At 49.0% G+C, this 13,171-nt stretch overlaps 1 protein-coding gene across 1 annotated transcript in view; it reads right to left on the reverse strand.

Moving 5' to 3' along the window:
- The window catches only part of LOC144150103 (phospholipid-transporting ATPase ABCA3-like), a 149,240-nt gene that overhangs the window by 70,066 nt on the left and 66,003 nt on the right, over positions 1-13,171 (reverse strand). Inside the window, exons 15-18 of the mRNA XM_077681917.1 lie at positions 7,696-7,892; positions 7,310-7,604; positions 5,794-5,947; positions 4,650-4,775 (exon numbers count right to left, since the gene is read on the reverse strand). Coding sequence (XP_077538043.1) covers positions 4,650-4,775; positions 5,794-5,947; positions 7,310-7,604; positions 7,696-7,892 — 772 coding nt within the window. The remainder of the gene's footprint in view (positions 1-4,649; positions 4,776-5,793; positions 5,948-7,309; positions 7,605-7,695; positions 7,893-13,171) is intronic.

The raw sequence follows: 13,171 nt of genomic DNA on the forward strand, positions 1-13,171 counted from the left end.
GATAGCGAAACATCAGCGCTAGCTAGCTCCGCAGTATTCAGCAGCGTTGCGTTACCACGCTTTGGTCGTGCGGTTGACATTACGGAATGTCTGTGTGTGGCGATTACAGCCCTTGGAACTATATATGCTCCTATCTTTGCATGGTCTGTGCACGGTATAATCGTGCCGTGTTTGCAACAGAGCGTTCATAGGGAATCGCTTTTTTCGGGATCCGGGTATTTTGGTGCACGAACATCGCCACCGAATGGTGCAGGCATTTTTTCTTGCTCATGTGTATATACTGGTTAGACTACGGTTTTAATTTTTGAGAGGTGTGTGTAACAAATAAAATTACAGGTGTTGCTTCGGTGCCTAAACCAAATAGAATCAAAACCAATGGAATGACTGAACAAATAACACTGTTGAATGTTTTTGTCTGGCTAGCCTAATTATTTATATGGACGGTTCTATTCATTCATTTACTCGTTTATGATAATGGACAATTCATCAAGCGGTATTGATAGCCTGATCTTACGACTCAAATCATACCTCCGGGAAGGCTAAAACAACACGACTGGAGTGAGCATGAAACCTAGTGTAGTTATAAAGCTTAGGCCGTAACTTGAATGAAGCCTTTTGTCTTCAGCTTATGGGATTTCATAGAACGCTGGAACAGGCTGCTGCATTTAGTCCATTCCGACCTCCGCCTCCTCCCCCAAAAGAGGAAAAAAAGAAAACGGAGCGAAGTACCTTAATACCATGTGGATTCTGTTTCTGGGTTTTGTTATTTCCTCAACGTTCCTTGGGTTTGGCGTCGATCGTGCTTGTAAACAAGTTGTGATCCCAATTATCAAATACATTTGATGGATACAGAAAAATACATGCATTTTCTGCTGTAGGCTCTCCTGAGCATATAAAATCTCTCTCTCTCTCTCTCTCTCTCTCTCTCTCTGTCTCTCTCTCGCTTTCCAGGGAAGCCAGTTGTTGGCTTATAATTAAAATATGCCCGTGCAAGAGTGTGTGCTGCGTCAGATTTTTTTGCCTTTTCCTTTTATTTTACAGCAGCCCAGAAAATGTATTTCACATAGTGATCTCAGTATCCTTGTAGTGCTAAACGTATATGAACTACGTATGTGGCTGTGGTGCTGTGTCTGAATTTTCGTGTTGTTGCTCTATTCTAGGCACATTTCGAGGAAACAAGCTTCGAGCAAAGCAGGGAGGACGGCAGGCTTTTACTGTATGCTTTGTAGGGGGCACGGACCCCGTTCAAGCCTGTTTTGGGCTTTTTGTCCGCGCCCCTAAGCATCCTACGATGTTTGAATAAAGTGATTTGATTTGATATTCGGTGCGCTGTCCCAGTTATTTTATTTACGCAATATTGCAGGCATGAAGCTGAAAGTGGTAGAAATATATTCTTGACAATAAAAAAAGATGGATATCAAGCTTAACACCAAAGATATAATTACAAGGGGTACAAAACGGCTATCACAGTAAAACCAAATTCAGGGAAAAGGAAAAAAAAGGGTGGGCGTAACATTAGAAGTAACCAAACATGGAAAAAATTAGAACAAGAGGATAAACCGCAAAAACATTGTTTCATGGGGGAAAACATGCGCGTCAATAAAATCTGGTGTGGAACAGCTGGTTTGTTCCTTGTTCTCCCATCTTTTTCTTTTCGGCCTAATTTACAGGTTTGAGTGAGTGTCCGTATCATTTGAGTGTCCGTACCATTTATTAAAGCCCACCACCTGTGATGTATTATAGCAGTCTGTTGTCCAGATTCGCTCGCAGGAAGTAAACTTCCTGGAGAGAATTTTATTACGCGCAGAAGCACTGTGTAGGGTATAAGACAGCGAGGAACAGGGTGCCGCATTTACGCGACATGCAAAAAACATTGCGAGCTACGCGGTTATTTGATCAGGCTTCTCCACGAATACAGGCGCTGTCATCTAAAATAGCACGGCGTCGTGCCCTGCCCGAGAACGTCTTTAACGTGTTCAGGAATGTCGCGCAGGCATAAAATAAGGTTCACAGGGATGTCGCGGTTCTCCCCATCACAAATATAAGCTCCCTAAAAGCCATCATCACCCGTCCAATGCGTCGGGTGCACTGCGAAAAACGAGCTGTTTTCACAGTATTTTGCAAGAACTCGAATCAGCGAACACGTTATTTCGGTTTTAGAAAACGGCGGCAAACCTCAGATTACAATCCTCCAGCTTCCCAATCTTTCTGTATAAATAAACCATCCAATTCGTGTTGAAGCCCTCTGAACCCGCGCTACCTCAATGTAAACGCGCGAATGCTAGGAAACAATATGGCGGCCCGTCAAGTTTAGCGGCCGCCGGAGCTGGTGGTAGGCAACCATGGTCAAAGATGTCACCACCCTAAAAGATGGCATGTAGGCACCCTGAGCCAGCGCGCGATTGCTCCTCCACCGGCGCTTCTCCGACACCCGATCAGCGCGCCGTGTGGCAAGAGAGACAGTGACAATCTATGTATATCATTAAACTTACACACTGCAGGCTTCTCTCCTTCCCAGGTTTTCCTTAAGACAGATACCCGGGATTTTTCTTATTTTCGCGATTCATTCGAATTTGGCAGCGAAAAAAAGAACCAAGCATACTCTCATGCTTACCTTAAAACTACGCTTTTCAATAAACGGGGGTCAGCAAGGCAGCATGCATGCGCAAAAGCAAGAAAACATGCACAACGTGTTCCATGATAGTTTGTCTTCATTATATATTTCGCAGCCGGGCGTCTGTCTATATCCACCGGAGGACTGGTATAATCCTCTCGATTGCGCTGAAAACTACGCACAGACAACCCACCCGGTGCGCCATTGATGGCCACAATGAAGAACCAAGCGCGGATGAGGCAGCCATTACACATTCGCCTAGTCACGTGGCTCGTTTGAGCTGCTGAAGTTCACGAACAGACGGCCCAGTCGGCGCTGAGCGCAGGCAAAGCAGCGGTTTCCTCGTCGCCTAGCCATGAGGTACTGCGGCGGATAGCTCCAACCGAAGGAAAACAAAAAAGAAATCGGCAGCTCGCACCCCGCCAGCTGAAGACCACATGCAACACGATGAATGACCTTGAAAGATGTAGTGTATTACAACATTCACTTTAAAAACGACGGCACATGCCTATCTATCACCGCTAGCGAAATGGACCTCGTAAGACGCGCAACCCGGGGCCTGCAACTTGCATCTTGCTCAACGGCGCTGTGGGGATTACATGCGCAACTAAAATGTACAACAATGCTACACTATGCAAGCATTCGATCTAATGAAAAAATGTACTGTCGAATGTCTGGCGCATGCGCAGAGGTTTCAAACCTGGCAAGCCAAATGACGCCACATGCGTCGGATGGCTGTGAGCTCCGTTTTTCGTATTTCTTTGTGTCCCCTTGTTCATAACGAAGAATACCAGCCCTGTTTTAATTAAGAATGGGTGTTGGACTACTTTATATGCGTAGTGTCTTCACTGGTGCCTTCGTAGGCCGATACGCCCTGCAGGAGAGCCAACTTTCTCCGACGATGATGATGAATGATAATGGGTGAAGTGAAAGAAAAAGAAAACGCTTCACGTGGCCGGAATAGAACCTGTGTACCTCGCGTTATGTAGCCGGCGTCGACCCAACTGCTCCATTTCCACATGGTCAAAGCGGTTTGGAAAACTCCCACGACAACCAAAAAAGGTGTCCCGAGAAGAATAGCGTTGCTCTGGGTGCCTTAAGGTCGTTAGCCACAAGACGTTAGGCCTAACATCCCATTTTGAGGCTTCGGACATTAGGCCTATCGGCACATCTTGGTGTTTAGCAGCTCAAACCAGCACCCACTCAAAAATTTGCTCATTGAACGCCAAGCAGCAGATGCCGATCCGCGCCGCGCACCCCAAACCCAAGCGTTATGCTTACGAAGCGCACACCCGAGAGTGGCTGTGAGTATTCTAGAAAGGCGGTGCGTACCTCCAGAGTAGCCCGTACCCGCAGTGTGGGATTGGCTAATCAAAGAATCCCTAACGAGAAAGCTTCGCGTTCAACCATCGTCGTCGGGTGCATGGCGTTTTACGATACCAAGTGAAGAAACTGCGCTTTAAAAGCCATGTCCATACAGGGGAGGTAAAAGCAAACAAACAAGCTAGCTTCCTACAGTTTGAAGCAGAAAAAAAGGATAAAGAAAAAGGCGAGCGCTGTTTCATCAGATGGCGAACAATCAGTGCGAACTCTAAGTTGCATTGGACAAACTTGCATTGTGTTCGTCATGTAAAGAGCTAGATGGGAGCCGAATAGCGTGCGTAGGTCGAGGGTGAGAGAAGAAAGGTAGCTAATTGGCAGAAGTGACGAATATTATCATTTTTCCACGGCAGTTGCAGTGAAGCAAGTGCGCGTTATACGTCTTAGGTGGAGCAATACACGGAAAACCCATAGGAAGTCATTAAGCAACGAGAAGAAAAGCGGAGTGGCTGGCAACGGCGCGACCAGCTTGAAGATAATGGTACAGCACTTGAAGTCCATCTTGAGTTAGCTTTGAAGAAGCATTGTTCCGAATGCAGTGGATATGATGCATGAAACTTTTAAACACCGCCGTGCGCGCATGCAGGGTACGTGTGCTTGCCGGCGTCCTGCTCGATACATGATCAGCGAAACCGGGCATGGAAGCACTACTCACATATCAGGAACGTCGAGATGGCCAGAGTCGTGAAGCCAGCCTCCGGTCTCGTGAACATGAAGGAACACAGGTAGATGATGGGCAGGGCAGCGTAGCCGTGGAGGCAGTTGAGGGTGAAGATCAGCTCTGCGAAACAGCGCCTCGCAGAATGAGAGAAATAGCGGCTTGTAGTGCCGTCTTCACGCCGTTATGTAACTCGGCGCGATCAAGCAACTTTCTATAGGACATGGCTAATTGCCGTCAGAATTGTGAACTTTATCTCTGGTGTTCCAGTGTTCCTTCTAGTGAAACTCGTACATGCGATGCCGCTCGTCCCTGTGTCTAAACTCGTTCGAAGCATCCCGTACCAGGTTTCTCGCAGCAAAGTTGGAGTTTTCCGCACTGGAAAAAATCGTTAATCGCTATCAGCTTTACGGGAAGTACAGCACTCCGGTAGACCGCGCTTTAATATCCTCTATCGAGCCCTTTGTACTGCTGCGGGAAGAAACATTGCCTTGGTTCAGGGTGATGATTATCTTTGTACTACCCAGAGAATACTAAAACTTCGCCGACAAAGGTGCCTCGATACACGCATTCTGGGATGCATGATGGACGGTTTAACACCAAAGCATTCAATGCGGGCGCAACGCACTTGTCTCCATCGCAGCTACAAGCGCCTCCCTTAGGGGAGCGTCAGCCCTCAGCGACGGCTTTGTCTATTATTACAGAGACCGTCTGCTGGGTAATCGGAAAGCTTGACATATATTCTATCAATCGCCTTCGTCTTTCTCTTGTAAGTCTTCGTAGCGAAGACTTTTTACAGGGTTTAAACACATTGAAACGAGCGTCCGCATTTTCCTGTGATGTGCACTGGCAGCCTCATGCAGTGTAGCCAAGCCTACTGCCCATAACACACATGTGCAATTATCAGAAACAATTGAATGATTTATTTGCAGTTGTGAGCGCGATCAGCACGAATGCACTCGGAGTACCCGTATGACACGCTGTGCGCCGCTTCAAGACAAAACAAGACGTTCTTGAACGGAATGGAAGTGACGATAGTTTCTTGAGTACTGAACAGTGATTTCGTGCGTAAAAAACAGCGCGTTCCCTTAAGAGCTCTGATCGTCGGTATAAGCAGTGCTATTTGCGAAATGTTACTCACGGATGTCGTGACCAGTCAAGTATTTGGACTGGAAGAACACCACGGGCGGCAGAACCAGCAGCGCGGTGCCCATGTAGAACAGGAAGTCGAAAGCGTAGTTCGTGAGCCAGTACAGCAGCGGGCTCATACCCATGACGATGTGCAGGTGCTTCACCTGCACACCCGCAGGCAGCACCGCCATGTAATTCCCTGTATACGGGACCCATTAAGTACACAACTGCATTTACCATACATGCTGGTATGAAGCCATGGTTCGGAATTTGTTCAAGCGTCAATACTATGGCTTGAGCTTAGTTGCTTGCACGTCCTTCAGTATTTACAAAATGATACAGGCAAAAAATAAAAGTCATCATCGCCACCACACTCAGTTTCTGCATCTACAAAGCAGGCAGCCACTGCAAAACCTCCTTGACCCTGCTATTTCAAGGTGGGAACCTACACAATATTTTTTTTCGTACGGCTAAATGATAGCTACAAGACCTGCAAGGAGGTCTTCTGGAGGTCCGTCTGGAGGTGGAACACCCCAGAGATGCACCACTCTGCGATGCCTCAGAGAAATCGATTCATTTATAACAATGCGCGACTTCTTTAGGGTTCTTGGTGGGTTTTTTTGTTGTTGTTTTTTTTTGCGCAGTCTGCAATATTAGAAGTGCCGAATCCTCGCTGTCCAGAAGTGTACATAATCACGTCTTTAGTACCGCTCGGGGAGCAGATTTAACATATCACCGTAGGATGCTTTTCCGACACTAAATTGTTATAAATAGCACTCCCGGTATTTATGTCTGCTGTAACCACAGGAGCACCGCAACAGGATATTTAACGACGTGAACGCGAGCGACTTACGCTCGCATTCTTTTTTATTGCTGTAGTAAAACACCCGAAGGGAGATTGATCACGCTGGAATACTTAGAACCCAGCATTCTGCAGAAATCAGTTGAACTTCCGCTCTCGTTTTATGGTGCGTTCGATCTGACTCGATTCGATGGTGTTTTCTTATTCACACAGTACAAAACATGCAGTGTTTATAACAAGAGGAGGTCCCGAAGTCAGAGGCTGCCGGGGAACATCCTATATGCTAGGGCAATCTTCTGTATGCCTTGTCGATCGCTAACAATGCAATGAAAATTACTGATTGGCGTTCGTTTCAATAACCTCACGCGGACAATGTTTTCCTTGACAAATTACTGCGCTGCACAGAGCACTAATTCTGCTCCTTTAGATTATTCCCATTAAGGTTTAATGCTAGTTTGATAGCTCGTCTTGCTTGAAATACGCTTTGTTGCTGAAGTTGCAGTTTTTGAGCACCTAATTTAAACAGATTTAATCGAAACTGCGACTCCAAGCAATCACGATTGTTGTAGCTTCTTAAATTCAACAGTACTTGCTCAAATTGCCTCGGCTGCAAGTAAAAAACCCTGCGTTCTGCTCCCCGTCGAAGGTCCGTTGGTGCCGTACGCCACTGTGGTCCAGTTCCGAATGGCCGAACCAAGCCGGGCTCTCCCCGAGAGGTGCTCACCTGCAGGGCCCTCTCGGCGATGGGGAAGAGGACGAAGTTGCTGCACATGAGGCTGGAGCACAGGGGAAGGAAGATGGAGCGGAGGACCTTGGGCAGCAGCTCCCGGTACGTGTTCTCCCCGGCGTACTCGGCAGCACCACCTTTGGCCCCCAAGTCTCCGATTCCGTGCCTCGTGACCTCGAAGGCGAACTCTGCGCGCTCCTTTCCAGTCACGTTCCGTAGGCGAGCGTTGTTGTACAGGGTGGTGACCAGGAGGGCCGTGTGCTGGATCTCACCGTTGTACCAGAGCACGGTGCTGGGAAGACGCATTGCACAGCAGCGGTTTTTGGCGGCTCTCTCGGAGCATAGAGACCCAAGACTGCTAACGCTGTTAGTGGGACTCTTACCCCGTCTTCGCTGTCATCTGCAGACCAAAGTGCTCGTCGAAGACATACTTCGCCAACGTTTCCTTGGACATCTTGAGTAATCTCCTGGTGATGTCAACGCTGGTGTCAAGCGTCTCGAATAGCACGTTTTGAGTGTTCAGCAAGGGCGTCAGCTGCTCGTTGAAAAAGCGCTCCTCCGTGTCGGCCTGTACGAATGCCTGGAAATAATTTACAAAAAAGGCAGGAAGTACGTTACGAAGTTTCAAGAAAAACCCTCAATCCCACGATATCCCTCATAATGTACGCTCACGTTACTTGCGTGGTGTTCAGGCGCACCCGCGACGGGTCATCTCGTATTTGCCTGTTTGAGAAAACACTAACACGCCTTAAGATTTAAGGAGAGACGCATAGCTTGCCTTACACAAGGAGTTTGTCTTCGAGCATTAGATGATGGCATAGCAGCTGGAGGCCTGTTTTAAATGGCTCCAAATTATTGCTGTCAGTTATTGGAGACGTCGATCAGTAACGGGTTGATACATAATCCTACATAGCTCGTTGTTATGAACGAAACAGTTTTAATCGGTTTATGCACAATGAAGAGCGAGGCCGGAGACGGCGAGGAGCCTTACCTGGGCTGGTGGCCGTAACCAGCATTCCCTGCGAGCCCTTTCACTACTTAACTGAGAGTGGAGCGCAAACTGTGCTGCGCCATAACAAATGCTTTCTTCCCCTCTTGTGTAGGGCTGCATTGGAAATAGAAAGTTCGAAAGGATTCCAACAGCCAACTAGGATAATAGGCTGGAAAAGTATAAACTTAGGTGCTCGTTAAAATAACCATTTCACACTTTAAGGAGAGGTTGGGAAGTTCTCATGGACAAAAATTTTGCAATGAATACCAGTTTCATTTTTCTCTTAGAACAAGGAATTGACGAGCGATTAAGTGGCTCCTTGAGCACAAAAGCCTACGTTGGAGAAACGCACGCGAAGATCCCTTTGGCTGCGACGTGCCATGTGGTTCCACCACCACCACCACCCCCATCATCATCACCAACGTCATCGTCATTATTGCCATCATGAAATTGATTTTATATTCAGTGCGGAATGGAGAATCCGAGAATCCAGCCCTAGAAGGTCCAGCCCAGTACTGCACCATCTTGTCGGATCCTGCAGCATCTTGTCGGATAGAGGGAATGCTGTTTGTGCTGCAGGTAACGTTCCCAGTATGGTAGCACCTATATTGTGTGGCCTCCTCTGGCATACTGGTGGGTTATACGAGAAATGTGGCTCTAATACCCTCCGTTTGTACAAAGCAAAACCTGGCAGGGACTGCAATCAAATGGAGAAATGTCTCAGTGGCTAAGGCATTGTGCTGCTGAGCACAAGGACGCGGGTACAATTTCCGGCCGCCGCGCCCGATTTTCTGATGGAGGCGAAAAGCGGAAACGCGCGTGTGTTCGAGATTTCGGCGCATGTAAACATCCATCCCCAGGTGGTCAAAATTAATCCGGAGCCCTCCACTGCGGCGCGCCTCATCGCTTGTCTAGAGTCGGCACCTTAAACCCCTCAGTCAATCAAATAAATTCGATGCAGCCCCGTGTTGCGAGCTCGATAAAACCATGTGCAAGGGGAGGGATAAGTAAAGGAAGGGAACGATGAAGTCTCTCGCAGCGAAGCACACGCGCAACGAGCTACGGTGTGACGCCCAGATGAAGCCATAGCGGCTGGCAGGGCTGCGGCGATGCGTTCGGATCAGCGTAAACGTGACTGCGGTAAACAATAGCTAGGCCAGGCGTCCTAGCTTGGTCATGTCTTGAAGGTCTTTTGCAGCGCTGTTCTGGCCGTTGTCTCACGTCTCAGCACGCGCCTCATCGACGGTGGCCCGTTCATGCGTGTATGAGGGGGGAAGGAGGATGAGGGCAGGGGGCTGCTCGCTCATCTGGTCTTCACGCACGTACCGATGGCACGTCGTTGTGCCGGGAGTGATTTCAGGGTGGACGACAGGGCGCACTTCCTGATGTGACCTGACGTCCACGAAAGTACGACGCCTATGACGCGGGAATGAAACGGACAGCTTCAGTTATTCCACCGCAGCAGAACTCTTGTCCTCCAAATTTCACTCGGCTAATTAGCTATGAAGTATGCTTAATCACAAATTACAAAACCTGTTCCATTTCCTGCTATCCTTGACTGTGCCCAACTTCGCTGGTCATTGTTCTCAGGAGAGTGGAATTTACTTTTACAAGTTGGCCCTTATTAATGTAACTGAATGGCATCTGATAAACGTGATTCTGGAGTCCCCTTTACATCGTAAGCGCACAAAATTGTAGTACGTACAGTAAAAGCTCGTTAATTCGAACTCGAAGGGGATTGTAAAATTTTTCGAGATAACGGAGTTCGAATTAGCGGTCGGGCGCTACATTGAATTGAAATCGCGCCATACTGCGCGGGCACAACACAAAGACGCCACCTCTAGACTAGTTAACGCTAATTAGTCGATACTAACCGTTTGTGGCAGGTGATTTTGTAATGTTTCGTAAATAATAATGGCATGCGCCGGGGAACTGGCGCCGGTGGCGCGGCGCTCTCTCTGGAAGCGAAATAAGTTGTTGCAGGAGCGTAGCGCGCCACGGTGTTGTTTTTCTACTTCGTCGTTTTGCATCTTTATTAAAGTTGGTTTGGTTTGGAATTGCAAAACATTGTAATCACTCTGGGCCGACATCTGCGAGGATAGATGTAAACCAGGGGATCGTAATTCGAATTAACTGTTCTGGATACCCACGCATTCAAATTATCGGGAGTTTTCCCCCATTCAAATATACAGGGCTGTGCAGGGACTAGGGCCAGAGTTCGAATTAAGAATTAACCGCAAGTTCTAATTAACCCAGCTCGAAAGAACAAGATTTTATGGAAGCTTTCTTGCGTGTAACAATTATTATCGGATGTTTACAATTTATTGGAACTCCCCACTAAATGTATTTGTTTAGGCAATATCAAAGGCGTTAGATGGGACAGGTGAGTACTTGTGGCCATATTAGCCTACACACCAATGAGCTCATGCAGTAGATCTATCCGACTTCCGTAGGCGAGAACCGCGAAGGGTGTGTTCAAAAACGTCTCAGCGCACTTTGGTGACACGTATCAGCTGTCGATCGATCGTCAAAGGGACCCCACATTTTGTCGAGAATGTCGTAGGTTGATGTAAAAGGTTCAGGGAGCGCGTACGTTGGCGCATTCACGTAACCCGAGCAGGTGCAAATAGCTGGGATGGCAAGCGAAGGCACAGCGGGTGCTGCGTGCGTGTAGTGAGATTCCTCTGACTCCGTTTAAGCGTTCCCGCAGTTCTTTAGACTTCCTGTTGGAGAGAGTTTCGTGCAGAAAAAGACGTTGGAAGCGCCGCATCGTGCGAAGCGCTGTCAGGGGGCGCTGTGAGATTCCTTCCGGTAAGGTCCCTTACCTTCGGGCCCTCGTGGGGTGCGGACACAACACGCCGTGTTCGGGGTGTGTGCATATAAGATAGTATACGGTGTGCTAGACCGCGTCTATACTGCCTCTTCGCGGCGCGAATTCGTGGCACTCTTCAGTAGGTGTGGCATTATGTGCTTTTTACTTTTGCCGAATTTTCGGGAAACTCCCCCTTACATTTCTTTATATTCAGCTAATGGGTTTTCCCCAGTAGCGACCTGTGCATGCTTTGCCGGCCCGCCCTTTTTTCATGGCGCCGTAGGCATCATAAAGAAGCAAGCGCATTCTCACCTTCGACTGTAGGGTTTAACGCGCCGACGCAACGCAGGCGATGAGGCGCGCCGTAGAGGAGGGCTCCGGATTAATTTTGACCACCTGGGGATCTTTAACGTGCGCCGAAATCTCGTACACACGGGCGTTTTTGCTTTTCGCCTCCATCAGAAAAGCGGCCGCCGCGGCCGGGAATCGAGCCCGCGACCTCGTGCTCAGCAGCGCAACGCCTTAGCCACTGAGCCACCGCGGCGGGTCGCATTCTCACCTTGCTGCTTGCATAGAAGCTACTGCTTTCTAGCGTTGCGCCTTTTTGTTGTAGCTGGAGCATTTTCCTCCCGCTGCAGTAGGTCTTGTGTCACGCAGGGGCACGGAACAAGAATGTATACAGAAGGCCCATTGCGGCAAAAGCGGCGAGCGACCAGCTAACGTCGCAATGTAAATGAACGCGGACTACAACGCTTCAATGCTGCGACGGCGAAGGAGAGGGTAGCGGCCTGTGGTGGACGAAATTATAGCGGCCGCCATTCCTTCCGGGGATTGGCAGGGAAATGCCGATCGCGGCAGCCACGCATTGTATTCTGTCGCAACAGATGCCGCGAGGTTAACCTGTGCCAAGCGAGTGGGACGTTATCTGGCCTCCATAGGAAGCGCCGTTTCCCATCCTGCATTGTTCTTGCTCCGTGTTCAGGGGCAGGAAAATGTTCCCAGACGCAACGGTAGGCTCGCGCACGGCCGGGCCACGCGCGTTCCTCTGCTCTAGCCCGGCCGCTTCCCAGAGCCACTGAAGAGGGCGCAGTTGTCTCGCACGAGCTAAGGTCCCTAAAATTACTAAGGTAGCGCCATCTTTAGATCTCGCCGCGTTTTTTGCCATTTTCTTTTTCGCCGGCGTACGCCGCGCGCCATTGGCCAAGGGAAAAGTCACGTGGTTTTGTTTTTTTTGCTCCGCCGCCGGGTCGCCTCGCCGATGCCTCGCCGGCTGGGACATTGCGCAACGCCGCCGCTGCGACGCCATTGCTGGCTTCCGAGCCACCGTCGCCACCGTGCTTCAGTACCGGCTTTATCGTAGGCGCCAGCTAATAGCAAAGTAAGAATTAGCTGCTCGTTTCGAAAAAATGTCGCACCGGTGTCGTTTTAGGTTGCTTCTCGGTGTCGATGTGTTGTGCCTTAGGCAGCGCGAATATCGTCAGGCAGGGCACAAGACTTCGTTATTCCGTCCGGGAAACGCGACGCAGAAAGGAGAAAAGTTTGGTTGCATAGATTTGAACGGGCATACTTCAGGCCGACGCTACCATCACTCTTTTGCGAGGTAAGTTTCTGAATGCTTGTTCTTGCTCTGTTAAATTCTGTGCGAGCTTGAGCGGTCACTTACGAAGAAATGCGTATTCCCTTCGCGACCGTCGTCCACGCTTTGTTCTGAGTAGGCATTGCGCGCAGCGCGGAGTTCGTCCCGTCGTAAGCTTTGGTTTGTATAAGAGGCCGTGTATTTGTCATGTGCGCGCTTAACTTCCAGCATCAATATCAGCGGCGTAGCATGTTCAGTCAGTTGTCGTAAGGTTTTCGTGACGCGAGAATTGTTCACCTGAATTCATGCTTGTTTTGGCCGACGGCAGCTTGCGTCTGACCATGTATCGTGTGCGTTCCGAGTGCGTGTACGCTCTTTTTGGCGTGAAGTCATGTTTTGTGTGTTAGCTACCCGGGTGGTATTATAATCCCGTTGTTATGACATCGGAGTGATTTGCTGCGTAATATGGGCTTGGTCGGT

Source organism: Haemaphysalis longicornis, unplaced genomic scaffold, assembly GCF_048455015.1.
Source record: "Haemaphysalis longicornis isolate Haplotype H1 unplaced genomic scaffold, Haemaphysalis longicornis Haplotype H1 scaffold_8, whole genome shotgun sequence".
NCBI lineage: Eukaryota > Metazoa > Arthropoda > Arachnida > Ixodida > Ixodidae > Haemaphysalis > Haemaphysalis longicornis.